We start from the raw sequence: 18998 nt of genomic DNA, 5'->3' as shown, positions 1-18998 counted from the left end.
CCTTGTAGATCTCAAAGGCACTCCTTGTAGTAGAATAGTCTTATAACCCAGTTGCTTTACCCAGAATTCCCTTTTCCCAAATGCTTTACAAAATAACTGGAACGTTAGACATGGTGCCAAAAAGCTGTAGTCCTAGCTATCCAGTTGGCTGAGGTAGGAAGGTCTCAAGTTTAATATGTAATTGAGCTACTTGGATGAAGTTTATCTAATGATGGTTCATAGTGTGACAGTACACTCTTCCATGTGGCCATAAGGTTACTTCAGTATTGAAGGTTACAGTCTAGGAAAAGGTTAATGTAGGGGACAAGGGGCTAGATTAAGCCCTGTAAGAATGACGCATTTGTAAAGAATCTGAACCTTACATACTGCTCAACACTCTTGCATGATCCTGTTGTTGTGAAGCCATTTTTCCTGGAACTGTACAGAAGCCTCAACTATGTTCTGCAGCTTCCAGAACTGTAAACTAAATACTTCTTCTTTATAAAGCATCCAGACATGGGTATATTCTTATTTTTTTGTATTGTTTTGATTTGATTTGGTTTTGTGTATAATGGTCTAGTGTAGCCCAGGCTTGTCTTGAACTTGCTATGTAGCTGAGGCCCTGCATAGCCCTGCATGATGTCTGATTCTTTCACATTCATCCTTGAAAGGGTAGCTTTATAGGTGTGTGCCACCAAGCACAGAATTGTCATACCATTTACTGATACACAGACAAATCATGAGAAAGATAGTGGGCAAAGGCAGTGGGCTAACACCACAGCATCCTTTCTCATGGGGAGGAGAACCGGCCACAGAACACAATCCCATGGGTCTTGCTGTGTTGGATGAAGAAAAGGAAAGGGCGGTTGGCACAGAAGTAGGGGACCATACACCTAAGACCTATATTGGCTGCAGTGGCAGCCGCAGCCTCTGTGCCCTCCTCGTTGACCTCCACAAAGGACTTGTGAATGACCTTGGACAGAAATAAGCCTTCTTTAGATGCTATTCCTGAGAAGTCTGCCCTGTCCTCCACAAAGGCATCAGTCATGCCCAGCTTGCACAGGACATCCTTCATGTCATAGTTCTCCTCCAGTTTAAACTTTGGGAGGAAAACCTCCACCTCTTCTTCTTCCATCTTGTCCAGCCTTGTCCACTCTATGAATTTCTTGTAAGTTATTTCCTTTTCCACCTAGAAGGGAGTTCAAGACCTTAGGTCAGTGCTTCTGAGGTGATGGGGAGGCTCTGTATGCCCAGAGAACGGTGGCTGTAATGTAATATGGTAGCTGGGAGGGGCTAGGGAGCAGCTCTGTTCTCTTTGCTAAGCATGCTTCAGGTTCTGGTTTCCACCCCAGCCCCACAAATGAGTAGAAGATAAAAACATGGTCACAGGATCCTAGGAGAGCTGCCCCAGCAGAAACACAAATGCCACTCCTTCTCCATCAAAAATCCATCAAGGCCCCATGATCCTTACCATTTTCAGTTCAACATGTTCATCTGGAAGCATGATGATCATGTTCAGCTCATTGCCGACATAAGGAAGCAACAGAATGGTAGTGGATATCTCTTCCACATAGGCCATCTTAAAGGTAGACTTCTTAAACATCATTTGCACAGGTTTCTCCTCATTCTATAAATAATGAATAAATATTAAATAGAAAGAGATACCATGAATATTTTGGACAACTGAAATAGCCACTCTCTGCCTATAGAAACACTTTTGATTAAACTTTTGATTGAACATTCCCTCAGTCCCTCAACCTCTGCAGTAATTTAGATCTTACATGTACCTCACAGGCCCATTTTTCAAGGTGTGGTCCTCAGAGTAGGGTTTTGGAAGGAGGCGGAATCTTTAAAAGGCGGAGCCTAGTGGGAGATATTTAGGTCCTTGGGATGTGCTCTTGAAAGGGATTATGGGACCCTGGCCTCTTTTCTCCTTTTCTTCACTTTCTGGCCTTGAGGTGACCCATTTTGCTCCCCACCTGATCTCACCATCACCTGTCAGCACTCTTATAACACACCTAAGTCATGGATTTATCTCATTGTGATTGGAACTCCTAAAAGTGAGTCAAATGAACCTTTTCTCTTCTCAAGTTGATTATCTCCATACCTGTGGATACAGTGTCAGAATGTTGACTGACTCAATCTCCAAACACGTTGGATGTCCTGGACCTATAATTCTTTTCTATTGGGGATCTCATTTATTCTAATGAATTTGAACATGATTCCAAATTTTACTGTTTTAGTCTGAACTTCTCTCTTAGGACTCTAAACATACATTTTACTTCCCATTTGAGACCTTCATTTAAAGAAAAAGAAAACCCCAACTTAAGATAAGGCAAGAACTCCATACTTTCTTTTTTAAATTTAATCTTCCTATAATTATTGCCTGTCTTACTCAGTGTTCTATTTTTGTGAAGAGACACCATATTCACAGCAACTCTTATAAAGGAAAACATTCAACTGGGGCTGGCTTATAGGTGCAGAGGTTTAGTCCACTATCATCATGGCAGGAAGCATGGGAGCACACAGGAAGGCACAGTACTGGAGGAAGAACTAAGAGTAGAGTTCTACATTTGGATTCGTAGGCAGCTGGAAGAGACAGGGCCACTGGGCCTGGCTTGAATATAAGAAACCCCAAAGCCCACCCCCAGTAACACCTTTCGACAATGCCACATCTCATAATGCCACTCCCTAAGCATTCAAATGTGAGTCTATGGGGACCATTCTTATTTAAACCACCATATTGTTCCTCATGCCCCTTCTAGTTGTCAAAACTATTACCTCTCTTTCACTCATTCCTTTCTCACACCCTGCATCTTCTCTATTAACAAACTGTGTTGTCTGTCCCTTTGAAATATAACCAAAACCTGACTGTATTTTTAAACCTTGACTATCATCAGCACAGCCCTGAGATACTTTGATGATCTCCTTGTCACTGACCCCAGCACAGCAGGAATACATTCTAGCACAATGCATGTCAGACCATATCCCTCTGGTTGCACACCCCAGGACTGTGATGCTCTATGGTCGTAACCCCCACAGAGGTTGCATATCAGACATCCAGAATATCAAATATTTACTCTACAATTTACAACAGTAAGAAGATTACAGTCATAAAGTAGCAACAAAAGTAGTTTTATATTTGAGGGTCATTACCACATGAGAAATGATATTAAAGGTCCACAGCACTAGGAAAGGTTGAAAACTACTGCTCTATCAGGAGCAAAAGTTGATGGCTTTAGAACAACCCAGAATCAAAACAGGAGCTTGCCCTGCTTCCACTCCCCCTCACCTGTCTTGTTCCTTGTCTGTCACTTCTTCAACATGATTATGGGGCAGTTTGTGGTTAAATGGCAAATTAGCTTCACTCCCTTTCTTCCCAACAAACTGGTCCTCAGAACATAGAACCTCAGATCTTTATGTTCTGGTGTCTGTTCACATACCAGTGAAAGCTTCCTCAGTATCCTTCACACACAACCATACCCTGTCCTGGCTAGTTGGGTGTCAGCACAAACTATAGTCATCAGAGGGGAGGGGACCTCAGTGAGGGGGGGGGGACCTCAATTGAGAAGATGTAGCTGTAGGACATTTTCTTAATTCTCTTAATAAGGAATTGATGGAGGAAGGCCTAGCCCATTGTGAGGGTGCCATCCCTAGGCTTACAGTCCTGGGTTCTATACAAAAGGAGGCTGAACAAGCCAGTAAGCAGCCTAGGCACAGCTTACAACTAGTTCCTTTGTGTGTCTCTGGAGCCCTTCCACCAACCAGGGTTCTTATCTATGCTTAGTGCTCACTGCTGTGCCTCAGGAAAAAAGAATTCCAAGTGTCTGGGCACACTCAGCAAGTTAATGCTAGGGATTTCTAAGCCAGACCTGCTGGCTACATTAGTAACAAGCTAATGAGCAGCAATAGTGAGGGCCAGACAAAATGACACCTTACTAGAAAAGAACTCTAGCTGTTGCCAGTCCAGCCTTAGTCATCAATGGTCATGTCGTTATCTAACCATCTGTTAATAGAGGAGATGCAGGGTGTGAGAAAGGAATGAGTGAAAGAGGTAATGAAACCATTAGAAGGAGCATGAGGAACAATGTGGTGGTTTAAATAAGAATGGCCCCCATAGACTATTTGAATGCTTAGGGAGTGACATGAGATGTGGCATAGTTGAAGTATATTACATCCTCCTGGGTTCCTGAGCACTCTTGTGGTTTAATTCTAGAATTGACTATGGACTTGTGGAGTGCCGTGTGAAAAACACAGCCAAAGGTTCTTTGTGGCTTCACTTCTCTGAGACACCACCCCATTCTGAATCAAATGTGGTAAATAAAGGCCATTTCTGTGGTTGTGTTCTGTCTTTATCATGTCTGCCTGAACTTGCCTTGAGCCAAGCAGCCACCTGTCCTTGTCTCTTCAGTCATGTCCTTGGCCTACAACTAGCATACATTAGCCATAACAGACCAAGATATAAGTATTCTTGATCCTGTGGCCCATATACCTTCTGTCACAACTACTCTCATCTGCTGTTGGAGCATCTGTCATTAGCAAGCAAGAGTGTGTCATAATGAAACCCTGTCTAGGAAAATGGGCCCGGGCTAGCCTTGTCCATAACCCATGAGGTGTTAATCTCTGCCTTCAGCAGTTTCTCCCCATATACCTGCAGTTCTTAAAGCCTCCAATCATGTAATACAAATAGGCTCAATCTTAGTAATTTAATGATTCACTAATTTGTGTCTACATTTTTTTATCCATTTAGTAATGTGGAATTTAAATAAAAGTCCTTATCAACAAAAATCTTGCAGTTTTGGATCCTTAACTACTGCAAGTACATTATACTAGTAATTACCATGTGCTCTTTGAGCTTTTTGAGAAGCTTTCTCAGTAAGAGAGGAGCCTCCCCCCTCCACATGTTTACAAACCAAACATGTTTATGTCAAGTGTTCTAGATGTCTTGCCTAGGGATCAGCTGTCCCTTTCCCCCCAATTCTGTGACAAGAAAGGCAGGAAAGTCCAAGAGGATAAACACTTTGTCCTTGAGAACAGTTAGGTGGTTTTTGTGTTTATTCCACAACATAAAAGTACCTACTGGGGAACAAGCAGATATCCATGGTATTAAAAGGTATAGAAAATATAAAAAAAGTTTTTTATGACCCCTAGCAGGCTGAGCAGAACTAAGAAAGCAGGTCGGCCAGTTCAGAGCTCTGGGTTTCAGGAACTCAGCTGACTCAGAGCCTCAGGGCTCTGGTTGTCCCTCCTGACTGAACCACAATGAGGGCGGAACTAAGAATGAAAGTCAACTGATTCTCGAGGCTCTCCATCCTGCAGACCGGTAGAAGATTACATTCCTAAAATGAATATGTTCCCCTCCCTAACTGACTGAATAACTTGGGTTGGAATTCCCCTTACTCCCCCTGGTTTGTGATTTTCTCCTTTAAATACCCTACACTTCTTGAACTTGGGGTCGAACTCCTCTGCCCCTGCATGGGTTACGAGCTTGGCCCTAGTGCACTGGTTTCCCAAATAAACCTTGTGTGTTTGCAGCAAGATCAGTCTCTCGTGAGTTTCGTGGGGGTTGTGTAATCCCAAGACTAGAGTAAGGGTCTCCTCTCTCAAGGGGTCTTTCAGTATCATACAAGATGAAAAGGATGAGAGAAAAGCCCCACTGGTTACTGGAGAGTCCTTGCTTAGCTACCCAAAAGCATATGAAGCACAGGCTACATAAGGTAGCCTTCTAGTGTGTTTTAGAGACTGCGGTAAACAGGGGCCACTCACCACTCACCTTGGTGACTTTGAAAGGCATTTCTTGAGTGTCCTCTTTGTTAAACTGCTTCTTCCACTTTCCTTTGAAGTAGATGGCATTCACAAGGAGCAGCAGAGTGCTTGAATTCACTGAACCTGAAGATAGCAACTCTGTAATCTTATCTGAAAGGAAGAATTAAAAAGCCAGTTAGCTAAAATTTGTCTGATGCATGCACAAGGCTGCTATGCAGAAGGGCCACCTTCTTGAATGGTCAAGTACACACTTAAGAGATTTCACTGCCCCTTAAATATTAGTCAGGAATTTGTCCTTAAAGCAACACAACCATCACCGAAAAGAAAAGGGGCACATTTTTTCAACAATTATAAGAAGAAAAAAATTAAACAAAAGAAAATATTGTAGAAATAAAAATATCATTGTTCCAATTAATACATAAAATGAGTAAGTGAGTGTTAGTGCTTGTGGTATGAATCCTTAAAATGTGAGCTAGAAAGAAGAAATATTAAGTACTTTTAAAAATAGAGTGTTTGCTGGAGAGATGGCTCAGGGATTAAGAATGTTTATATTCCCCAGTGAAGGACCTAGAGAAAGGACCCAAGGAGCTGAAGGGTTTGCAGCCTCTTAGGACCAACATCAATATAAACTAACTAGTACCCTCAGAGCTTCCAGGGACTAAATCATCAACCAAAGAGTACACATGGTGGGACTCATGGCTCCAGCTACATATATAGCAGAGGGTGGCCTAGTCGGTCATCAATAGGAGGAGAGGCCCTTGGTCCTGTGAAGGTTCTATGCCCCAGTGTAAGGGAATGCCAGGGCCAGTAAGTAGGAGGGGGTAGGGTGGTGAGCAGGAGGAAGAGGGATAGAACAGGGTTTTTTTGGGGGGGGGCTGTTTTTGTTTTTTGTTTTGTTTTGTTTTCTAAAGGGAAAACCAGGAAAGGAGATATCATTTGAAATGTAAATAAGAAAATATCTGAAAAAAAAAAAGAAAAGAATATTAAACTGGGTGGGTTGGGAGGTAGGGAGGATCTAGGAGGAAATGAGGGAATGGAAAAGCATACTTAAAATATACTGTATGAAATACAACTTTCAATTAAAACACTGCAAAAAAATAAATGTTGTGCCATCAAACTATTCAAAAAATGAATGTTTATAATCTAGCAAAGAGCCCTATTTCTATGTCAAGTGGCTCCCAAATATCTGTGATTCTAACTCCAGGTTCACCTCTCTGACTCCCACAGGTCAACATACAGACTCACACCCATACAATACACATAATTTAAAAATAATTTTTTAAATAGAGTTTTGGACAAACTCAAAATTTAAAAATAGGGCTCGGGAGATATCTCAATCATTAAAGTGTGTGCTTTGCAAGCACAAAGCCCTGAGTTCAATTCCCAGAACCCACATTGACAAACAAATCAAAACCAAGGTGATATGATCATGCATATTTATAATCTCAATACTTTGGAGATAGACTCAGCTGAATCTGTAAAATTTATTGAATATCCAGCATGACTTACTTGGTGAATTCTAGTTCAGTGAGAGGCTTTGACTTTTAAAAAAGACAAAGAGATGGACAATACCTGAGAAACAACTGCCATTGGTCCTCTGGTCTCCACACGTGCAGAAACACGTGCACATGCACTCACACATGAACACACAGGTGAGCCTCCACATGCACAGACATACACACAACAATATTTGGATCAATAAATATATTAGCCTCTCTCTGAGAAAGATTATATGTGTTGAAAATAACACAGAGTCCCATCCATACGTATAATTTCCTGTATCAGGTTTTAAGAACTTAATTTAAAATTAGATGAGCAGATATACAGTGTCCCTTACAAGTACACAGCACAGCTGAAAACCACAGATGAAGAGGGCAAGTCCAATTCACCCTTAGGAATGCAGTACAACTGTACAGTATGAGCCACACCAGAACAGGGAGTTGTGGACTCAGAGTGTAAACTGTTCTCCACACTATTCATGAAAAGACTAAAAGAAAAGAAGGAAGGAAAAAGGAAAGCAGCAGGTAGATAGGGAGGGAGGAGGAAAATGGGCTCTGGAAATCTGTCTAAGATACTAGGAGACATCATGGATACACTGTTTAAAACAGAATAAAGCTAGACCACATGTCAGAAACTGTTAATTTATCAAAGGCAGAATTGTAAAGGTTGTATTAATTTAGAGAAAAGCTTTTTATTTTCCTTTCAAGACAGGGTATCATTATGTTGCTCTGCTTAGCCTAGAACTCACTACATACAGACCATGTTGACTTCTAATTCACAAAGATCCTTCTGTCTCTGTCTCCTAAGTGCTGAGAATAAAAGTCTGTACCACTGCACCTGGCCACGCATCAAAGCTTCTTAATATGGAAGTCCTCAACCCATAACGTATCTGAATGAGTAAGCAGGAAAAGTTTTGCAAAAGGGAAAGAAATTTGAATGGACAAGAACCAAAAACCTCTTTGAAATCAAACATGTTATGGGGTGGTTGTGGCATCAATGGCCTGCACTGCATCTCATGAATTCTCTGTAGCCATGGTTTTGAACACACAAATGAATTTGCACTGTGCATCCTGTCACTCCTATAATGCTATTACACTGTTGCTCAGATTCAAGACTCTTTTAACTTGGGAACTACAATGTTTTCCTGAACACAGTTTCTACTGTTTTGCAAACAGAATGGTTTAATCATAAAAGACAAAAACTATTAATAATATATGTGCAAATATATATGTATCATATTGGGTTGGACAAGCACTACAATCTCATTACTATAAAAATGTGCAATAAATGAGAACATGAGAACCTATGTATACCAAATAATTGTTCTGAGATCTAATTCTTTTATTCATTTAGTACCTGCTGCTTAATCGCATAAAAATGTATTAAGTGTAAAGGAGGCAGAGATGAGAAACATTCGAGAGGCTCTGATTTAAGGTAGGAGCTATAGCTCAGTTGTGTGGTACTTTCCTAGCATGCACGAACCCCTGGAATTGCTTCCTAGCATGGAAAAGTCATAAAACAAAGGAGAAGTATCTCCTTAGAAAGCAAAGAGATATTCCCCTTTACACCTGATGTCTTTCTGAAGGAGAAGACAATAAGACTACTAAAGTGGGCTAACCCGCTGACAGTGACTAGGAAGTAACTCAGTAATGGAGAGTCTCTGAGCATGTTCAAGGTCCTGGGTCCCACACCAAAACCATCCAATCAACCAAACAGAACAGAATGACTCTGTTCACCTTCTGTCTTTTTGGCTACCCAGGTGTTGATGTGCTGTCGGGATGGCTCTGGAGCACCCTTAAAGTCCAGCTCTTCCATTTCTGCTTCATAGAACTTATGGCAGGAATCTTTAAAAGACTGAGACAGAGTAACATAATTATACAGTCATGAATGTGATTAGCACCAACACCCTCCTTCCTAATGTGAATGAGGTACAAGTTTACCTACTGTTAAGAAGGGGGGAGGATCGTCAATAAACCTTTCTATATTCTCAACTCTTTTGAATTTTAGTTATTGAGTGAGGTAAGAAAACCGCCTTAAAATGCCATAAACGTCAGATCTTTGAGGGACTAGTTATGGCTGACTGGGGTCATTGAGAAGATTCTTGGTTGCAGTTACTGTAGTGTGTGCAAAGTGAGGGTTGGACCCACAGGAACTACAGCAGTGTTGCACAGTGTCACAGGGAACAAAGGACATGGGAAGTCACTAGGTACCACCCCCCTTCAGCTTCCTTGCAGATAGAAGCATAAATGGACACCATTCAAGCACAGTGCCACTTATGGCCATAGAGTGCCTGAGTATGATATTTGAAGCAAGGAAACAACCGTTTTTATTTTATTTTATGTAACTGTTGGTTAGGAGTTTGAATTGCTACATGTACCTAGTGCTTACCACACTGAGTGGCTCAGCTTCAGAAGTGAACAACTCAAAAAAAAAAAAAAGCAATCAGGGCTGAGGACACAATCTAGTGAATGATTTAATAGGGATGACTGGCCTAGAATGCACAAGGTCCCGATTTGATCTCCAACTGCACAAATAGATGTTCAAGCTATGTTGTTGACACATGCTCTAAAATGGTAGCGATGTAATGACCTCCTACAAACCACCATGTTAGAACAGAAGATGATACAGCACAAATGGGATGAAATGTGCATTATGCTGACAGCATATATGAAGCAAATCCCTAGTCTTCCTTTCAAACAGCTCAAGGCTACATATTTCATTTGTTTTCAGAGTACTACTTTTATACTATAACTTCACAATTCTCCTTATGTGTAAGAAAGACTCAGCCATAGCTGTACCTCAAAGGGTCCCTGTAGGTCCAATTGGGAGAACAATTAGCAATACATATTACAATCTCAATTCTTCACATTCTTCATTTTACAAACACATCTGGGGCCCCCCAAAAAATGTGAAAAATCACATTCAACAATATCAGATCGCTAATGGCCCAGACAGTGTACAAGTTAAAATCCATCCATGGGCAAATGGCTTTCCATGCCATGATTCAAGTATAGTCAGGACTATCAGAAGATGACAGATCATAGTGAGCAGGCCTGGGCCTGTGGCACAGTGGGTGAGTGTGTGCTTAGCATGTGTGAGGTCATGGTTTTAACCCCAACATCAATAATAAATAATAATAGGGAAATAATAAATGATGATATAATAATCTATAATACAACATAAATACAAAAAAATGAAAGAAACACTTTGCTGACTTTGTATTCTGTGCAATTCTATACGGAATAAATGAGCATGAACATATACAAGAATTGCACTGATGCCCAAGTTGCTGGGGAACCCCCAGAACACACACTCTCTGGTGTATCACATAATTCCTCTCTTACTTTGCTTCATGAAAACTGGGAAGACTTACAGCTAGGATATCACAAGTCTTTTCCGCGAAGAGCCTGTTGGCTGTTCTGAGCAAGTACTGTGTGCCAGTCTTGTTCACTTCGGTGAGAAGTGACTGGAAGCCCTGGTGGATGTCTCTACCTCCATTGGCGCTGCATTTATCCAAAGACAGTGCCTGAAATCAAAAAAGATTAAAACCACAACTTTATCAGGCCCAGCTAATGAAGGAAGAGTCAACGATTGTCTTAGTCAGGGTTTCTATTCCTGCACAAACATCATGACCATGAAGCAAGTTGGGGAGGAAAGGGTTTATTTGGCTTACTTCCATATTGCTGTTGATCACCAAAGGAAGTCAGGACTGGAACTCAAGCAGGTCAGGAAGCAGGAGCTGATGCAGAGGCCATGGAAGGATGTTCCTTACTGGCTTGCTTCCTCTGGCTTGCTCAGCCTGCTCTCTTGTAGAACCCAAGACTTCCAGCCCAGGGATGGCACCACCCACAAGGAGCCCTACCCCCTCGATCACTAATTGAGAAAATGATCCACAGCTGGGTCTCATGGAGGTACTTCCCCAACTAAAACTCACTTCTCTGTGATAACTCCAGCCTGTACCAAGTTGACACACAAAACCAGCCAGTACAACAATCAACTCATCCTCAGAATTTCACAGATCCCTGTTGCCACTCAAAGACCCACCTAGTTACAAGTGCAAATACAGTGAATGTTCCCTTCCTAGGGTCCTCCTTATGCCCTGTCAGCCCTGAAATGAGCAGAAATGGTCCTCCAAAAACCATCAATTCTTCATGATCATTACCTATTCTCTGGCTAAAACTATGGTTGCCAACCAACTAACCTCCACTGTCACAAAGCAGGCAGTGACCTTCAACTTCACCAGTCTCTTCCTCTGCCCTTTGGGCTTGTCTGGTCCTCCCACTGTCTGACTGTGTTAGACAGTTTTATGTCAACATGATACAAGGTAAAGACCTCTGAAGAGAGAGTGGTTTAAATATGCTTGGCTCATGGGATGGGGCACTATTCAGAGGTGTGAACTTATTGGAGGAGATGTGGCCTTGTTAGAGGAAGTGTATCACTGTGGAGGTGGTACTTTGTGATCTCACATATACGCTCAAGTCTGGTCAGTGTGACAGAGCCTCCTCCTAGTTGCCTGCAGAAGACAGTTCCCTTCTGCTGTCTGTTGATCAAGATGTAGAACCTTTGGCTTCTCCAGCACCATGTCTGTCTGTACACTGCCATGCATGGACTGAGCTTGTGAAATTGTAAGCCAGTCCCAATTAAATGATGTTTTTTACAAGAGTTGCCTTGGTCATAGTATCTACTTACAGTAATGAAACTAATTCAGACAGCCTCCATAAGATTGGGCAGGTCTATATAGGACATTTTCTTAGTGATTGGTGTGAGAGGGCCCAATCAATTGTGAGTACTACTGTCCCTGGGATGGTCATCCTGGGTTCTATAAAAAAGCAGGCTGAGCAAGCCATGTGGAGTAAGTCAGTAAGCAGCACTCCTCCATGGCTTCTACACCAGCTCCTACCTCCAGATTCTTCCCCTATGTCAGTTCCTGCCCTCACTGCTTTTGATGATGAGTTGTTTTATGGAACTCTGAGTAAAATAAGCCCTTTCCTCTCCGAGCTCCTTTGGTCATGGTGTTTGATGACAGCAGTAAGACACTGACCAACAGTTTTCAGAAGTAATAGTGTTCCAGGTCTGGGTCTTCAAATACCCAGTGCCATTTTTGTTTCCAGGCAACCAAATGGAAGCAAATCCAAAGAATCCTTTGCCTACCAGATGGAAACTCCTGAAGTCAGCATCATCACACATGGCTTGGAAGAGAACCACAGCTCCAGCCAGTAGCTGGTACCTCAGACATGAGATCAGCCTCACTGGGCCTTCTGATGCTGCTAAAAGAACCCACCAATTGGCAGATGGTAGCTGATCTGGTTTCCCAGTGAGCAGAGGAGCTTCTCATGCCCCCACCCCCCCGATTCTGAGAAACAATGCCAGCAATGCTTTTGCTCATCTAATGTCAGGATGGCTAATTCTAAAGAAACAGATGAGGCACACAGTAATGCAGACATTGAACTCATGGTGTTGACTTTGGAATTGAAATCTGTAAAGGATGGGTTAAAAATGAAGTAATAACAACTGGGATCTGGAGAACAGGGTTTGTGGTATGGTAAATATTGGCAGAAATAGTTGTTTGTGGTGAAAAGAAATATGAGACATTGCCCTTGTGACCTTTGGTATCTGTCTAAATAATTGTGACCATCAGTCTCTAAGGAAAGAGTAAAGTTAAAACAAGATTATGAGGATGAACTCTAATCCAGTATGACAAGTGTCCTTATCAGAAGGACATTGGGTCACAGCAAACAAGAAACACATTGTGGGCACACAGGGAGTAGCTGCCATCTATGGGTCAACAAAAACTATAAATGTCAAATATACCTGAAACACTGCACCCAAGAAGAGTCTCAGCTGGTTCTCTCTCAGGTCTCCCAGCCAAACCTGACCCAACATGATAAGAAACTTCTGGGAACAGCCCATTATACTTGGCTTGTTGGAAGACTGAGCCCCGCAAGGAGCCAGAGAACAGATAGTGAAGTCACTGGTAGACTCAGTGCAAAATTTTTTATGTTCCTGCTCCAAGTGATCTGCGCCTTCCCATTAACACCTCCCACTAACACTTGAACTTCTGTGGGGCTGGGAGTCCTAGGACCAGAAAAAGCTGGCCCAGATTAAAAGTGAGGTCAAGGTGTTTCCAAACTTCAGAAATCTCATCCTGAGATTGCAGGAGGGGGACCCCTCCCCCTAATCTGCCCTGGGCCTGCATGTTCCTGCACACATAGACCAGTACTACACCAGCCTTGCCCCCACCCCATGAGGTTAGGTAGCCAAGAGTCAATTAAACTTTCTCTCCCCATATAAGGTCATGTCCTGCAGCACCTGGAATTCCTCCTTATCCAAATGAGGCATCCCTAATACCCTGGCCCCATGCAATGATGTGCATTCACCCCAAAGCCCCTACTCACCCCCCAAACATTTAAGTAGCCTTTGTTACCCCCATTAAAGGAGCTGTCTCTCTTGTTGAAGTCTCTCTTCACACTCACACACCCCTGCCCTGAGGCTTCTTTCATCCCTGGTGTTCCCTCCCCAATTCTGAGGGACTCGGGAACCACCTCTCATGGCCAAGGCTGATTGTGACATAACTTATGGTGAAATGGACCCTGAACAGAAAACCTCCACCCCACCAGCACTAACTGGTCAAGGTACTCCTGCCAGGATCCCAGCAGGGTAGCACATCCTTCCTATCATATACAACCACACCCCTTTGTCACCACCAGTTGATTATCAAGAGCAGTCACTTTGAGATTTGAACCCGCACGACTGACATCAATGATACTTAGTTGTGGTGAAATGGGGCTGATTACCTGCATCATCTGGCTTGCAGTTGTTCCTTTCGCCCCCATGAAGACCATGGCCAGGGCTGAGGAGATGCTCATGGGGGAGCAAAGTACATTTTTTGAGCTGTCTTCACCCAGTATTTTCAAAAGATTTAAGGCAAAGGTGCCATTTGCTTCCAGCAGTGGATTCATGATGGTGAGCCTGGAATGAGGGATTAAAATCAATCTCACATTAATACGGGCTAATATATAACCTGCATCTTCAGTGTCACAGATACTGTGATGCTGTGGCTCAGTACACAAAGGGACATACACAGCATGGAAGGGAAAAGTCACACTCATTAAATGATTAGCCCTGTTGGGAACAGATAGGCTAATTCAGGGCCAGGGCCATGTCTATTTAATGTGCAAGGAATCTTTAATTACATGAAGAGCTGCAAGAAATCAGGAGAGAGAACAAAGGGCAGGAACAGACTTATTAGCTATCAAAAATCTCCAAATACATCATCAGAGACTGGAAATATGAGACTGTAAGAGCAGGGCCTGTCTGCTCTGACATCACTCACAAATAGTAACCAAAATCCTGTTTCCCCCAGCCAAACAGCCTTCCAATCTAAAATGCTCCAGTGAGCCCCTGAGTCGTGTGCAAGAACAGGTAGAGCAAGAAATGAGGAAAGGAAAGAATCTACCAGCAAGGGACAAGAACCCAGCTCTAGGACATGTGAAGAGACACGGAGCTGTTAACTGTGGTCAGACTGCTAAACACATAGATCCAGGTCCCAAACTCTTGAGCGTATTGAGTATTTCAGATAACTGGTAATTTTTGTTCTTTATGCTCAGTACTATTCTTCTTGGCTAGTATGAATCTCCTTAAACTATGTACTCTGCTCTGAGCTGTTAGTCTGAAACATCTTGGCTTTGTGGCAATAAAAGCACCTTACATGCTCTGCTCAACATAGCTAGTCCAAGGATATACTATTGCTCTTCTTGTGCTTTCAGGTAGTAGAGCCATTGTGAGTACAACTGAGTCTAGGAACTGAATCCCCAGTTGCTGCTATTAGGCACACTTTCTGTCACAGACCAAGTGGACCATGGAGTAATGGTCACCTTGAAAGTTCATTTGCACTTGACTCTTCTGAAACGTACTTGCACTTGCAGTCATTCACCTGAGCTCAGCTCATTGCTCTTAGGTTTCATTATGCAAGTGTGTTCATGTTCACAGGACTCCATTTTGGATGCTTGCTCTGTAAGTATTGCACAGCTCTGTCCCTTTGTCAGTACTGTCTGATCAGGGACCAAGGAGCTTCCAGCTTCCTGCTTCATGTCCTCATTCTGATATGATGATTATCCATCCATTCCACTGAGAGGTTACCAAAGTCTATAATAGTCTGGGTGTGATTTTTACATCTGAATCTTTGAGTCATTGCTTAATTGCTTTCAGCCATCAGCTTTGCCATTGAGAAGTCTGGTGGAAATTTGACCTCAGATCTATTCTCCTTCCCTTGTCCTGAACACACCCCTGACTCTGACAGACTTGTTCCCCTAAGACAGCACCTATATGACCGCTTATGAGCTCCTCTTCCCACACTAACACAGAAACTTCCTCCAGCAACTTCCTCACTCCAAATGTCTGCAGGCTCCTCCTGTCCATGTCCTGTTCAACCCTCTCTTGACCTGTCCTTGCTATGATGACTTAAAAGCCTCCTCAACCATCAGTTTAGCATGGCTCTAGGAGAACAGAGAGATAAAGTACATAAGACAAACTATTTCAGGTATCATAATGTCTAAATCCTTGGATGTTTAAAGTTCATATATTTTTATTCCACCACCTCCTCCCTGTTTTGGTGGACTAGGTCAAAACTTTGAGTAAAATCCTCTGTTGTCCAGAGACATGCATTTGAAAATAACCTATTACAAAACAAAAAAGAATTTCACTTTCAGTTTGCAGTATATAAATCTTCAACAGTCAACTAGTCAAAGACTAAAAAAATCCTATGCTCACCTCCAGTATACATAAATCATTATACAACTTGAAAATGTTCACTGATGTACCATAACAGGAGCTGGCACTACAGGTCAGTAATAGAACACTTGCCTGTGGGCCCCAGGTTCAGAGGTCAAACCTAGCACTGCACAGTAAAAATGAAAACAATTTTAAATTAACGACATAGGACATGTTATTATGTGTTAACACTGTATATTTTATTTTAGACTTTTAAAATCAGCCTCATGAGTCATTTTGGGATCATTTTCCCTTGCAGCATCATTACCATATTTGGGGACTGGCTGTATCAGCGGATAAGGCTTAAAGAGCTAGTCAGTCAGCTGTCACCACTGAGTTGTGCTTCTTGATCTCCTTAATGATGCTTTCATTTCCCCACACAGTGTGACCATTTAAATGCTGGCTTAATGAGCAGAGGGAGCCTTGTTTGGTTCATAATTCCTTTCCTACCCAAGGGGAAGAAGGTAGAGGAAAGAAATCAGGAGTGAGACACACTATTGTCTTGGTCTGATGTCTTTTTGGCCCAGGTCTAACAAGCTTGGAAACAGGGGCTTATGGTCTTTAATGAGATTATACAGCATTCACTTGCATGCCCTAGTTTCAGATATGGGGAAAACTGTTGACTCTGCTCAGATTCCATCTACTGTTTATGTATTGATTAAGCTGTGATTCAGTGAACTGCAATAAGATGCTTTGGATTGGAATTGTCCTGGTATAAATATAATATTCATACCCGTGTATCAGAAGACTTTTAGCTGGAATTTGAAGATACCAAAATCCCCAGGTGCTTAATTCCTTTATATTAACATAGTAGTCTGGGCACATGGCTAAGAAGGTAAATGTCTTGCCTCACAAGCAAGACCAAGAAACAACATAAAATACAGGAGGATAGAGTATCCATCTGTGGGCTTCCTCCGTCCACTGGTGGAAGAGATAATGAATACCTTGAGGAAGCTAGATAAGTCAGAATGGCCAAAATGGCCTGCTCAAGGGTTCACTAAGAGACCCTGCCTGAAAATATAAGGTGGAGAAAGTATAATAAAAAAGATGCCGGCATATACACATGTATATACATATGTATATACATGTACTCACTCAAGGAAAGACATGATATACAAAACAATTAAATTTTTAAAAATACTATAGTATTTGATATAACCTATCTACATCTCCCTGTATTCTTTAAATCATCTGCAAATAACCTACATTACCCAATACAATGTTAAATAAACCAGCCTTGATACCATACTATTTAGAGCAGTAAAGGAAAACCAGTCTGTTTGAATTGAAGTCTCATGATTGTGTCATCCAGGTTGACCTCTGAATCTTATCTTCCTGCCTCAGTCTCTTGAATGCTGGGATTACCTAAAGAACACCTAGCTTCTCCAAAATAGTTTTTATCTGCTGTTGATTTCTATCTGCTGAGTCTGGTGAACTAAGTGTAAAATCCATGGAAGAAAACATGGGGATCCAAGAGAACTTCCTTTAAGGGGCAAAGTGTGAACCATGCACCCTCTCTGTGTGTATTAACAGAAGCCATACTGGGTACAGTTACTCAGGGTAGTTCTCAAACACGAACTGCAGTCATTCCTGTAACCACATTCATATTACTGAGCCCCAGCACGGCACCTTAACTCAAATGTTATTTAATAGTCAGAGCTGCCCCCCCCCACACACACATACGCACACACAAACCACAGGCGCAAGGAAGTGAGCAGCTTTGGGTACAATGCTCTCTCTCATGAGCAGCTGTTTCCGGTGCACTCTAAAACCAGTGTAGAAGAACTAGACCTCACCTAGCTTCCTGACAGCACATGAATGCTAGATTTCCATCCTTCTGACTCTCAAAGCCGATTCAAGGCAAGAAAAAGGAACAGCGAGCCTGGGATTCCCGGGCAGAGCAAGCAACTTAATAGGCTCAGGGTCCAGCAACAAAACAGAGGAAGGGAGGAAAACCCGAGCTTTCCAATTTCACTTGGCACACAAACCTTATCAAAACTTTGCCTATGTCCTACCAGTCCCACAGACATTATCAAATCTTGCAGGACCCCACCATCACTGCGGTGAGTGTAATAAAACAACAAAAACAAACAAAAGAACAACAGCAAAAACAAACAAACATCTGGACAGTTCCTGGAGTATCAACCAAAGCTTGAAAGTACTGAGGGTATGGGCAACCCTGAGAACAGCCCTGCCCTGTCTCTAAGACACAGGCTAAACCAGCCAATAAGAGGCCACAAGGGTGGCAAAGCCTGCTGCCCTGGGCAGACCACTAGTTCCCTCTTGGTTTCGATACCTCTTAGTACCAATTCCTCCAGGTTTCTTATGCCATGACTTATTACATGCACCAAGCTAACTTCTCCCATCCACGTCCCTCGACCCCAGCACCCCGCCCCACCCCCTTCAGCCAGTTAGCAGCAGAGCTTACCTGGGACCCCAGGTTCAGTCTAGGAGCAAGCAGAACCTAGAGAAGGAAGAGGCTGTGCTCTGGCCTAAATAGCTGCAGGGTTCAGGGTGGAGAGGTCTCACAGTCAGGAAGTCCAGGAGAGGCGACAGAGGGCTGTCCTGTCCAGGTGAAAGAAAAAGCAGCTGGGCGGAGGATCTCTGCACTTTGACCATTGTCTGCAGTCGGGTCCAGCAGCTAACTGCAGACCAGTCTAGTTAAATCAGGGGTCTTCACTGGTACTGTTTGTTTGCTATGACTACACACTTCAGAAATCCAAGAGATTTAACCAAACTACCTGGATGAAGCAATTAAAAGGGTGTCCACTAGGTGGTATGCAGATGCAGCCAGTCTCTCTCTCTCTCTCTCTCTCTCTCTCTCTCTCTCTCTCTCTCTCTCTCTCTCTCTCTCTCTCTCTCTCTCTTCCTCTCTCTTCCCTCTACCCTCTCCCTGTGCCCTCCCTCCGTGTGTGGGAGGGGACGAGGTGGGTGGGTCCACACCTGCAGGAATGTTATGGCTTCAATGACCAATATATGCCAAC

The 18998-nt window shown here is 42.7% G+C and overlaps 1 protein-coding gene across 2 annotated transcripts; it reads right to left on the bottom strand.

Annotated features, from left to right (window-relative positions):
• Positions 1-502: 502 nt before the first annotated feature.
• On the bottom strand, positions 503-18750 carry LOC116081734 (serpin B6-like). 2 transcript variants are annotated; one of them, XM_031358380.1, is made up of 7 exons: positions 18443-18750; positions 14040-14214; positions 10619-10771; positions 8982-9099; positions 5753-5895; positions 1451-1606; positions 503-1168 (listed from the first exon to the last, which is right to left on the bottom strand). In XM_031358380.1, the coding sequence occupies exons 2-7, from the start codon at positions 14202-14204 to the stop codon at positions 770-772; spliced, it is 1134 nt and encodes a 377-aa protein (XP_031214240.1). In that variant the 5' UTR covers positions 14205-14214; positions 18443-18750; the 3' UTR covers positions 503-769. The 2 variants fall into 2 exon arrangements, with proteins under 2 accessions (XP_031214240.1, XP_031214241.1); XM_031358381.1 differs by lacking the exons at positions 14040-14214; positions 18443-18750 and adding an exon at positions 11447-11560.
• Between the last annotated feature and the right edge of the window lie 248 nt (positions 18751-18998).

This window comes from Mastomys coucha, unplaced genomic scaffold (genome assembly GCF_008632895.1).
Source record: "Mastomys coucha isolate ucsf_1 unplaced genomic scaffold, UCSF_Mcou_1 pScaffold7, whole genome shotgun sequence".
Taxonomy (NCBI): domain Eukaryota; kingdom Metazoa; phylum Chordata; class Mammalia; order Rodentia; family Muridae; genus Mastomys; species Mastomys coucha.
Note: the sequence above shows the minus strand (reverse complement) of the source record. Positions and strands in the feature narration are given on the sequence as shown.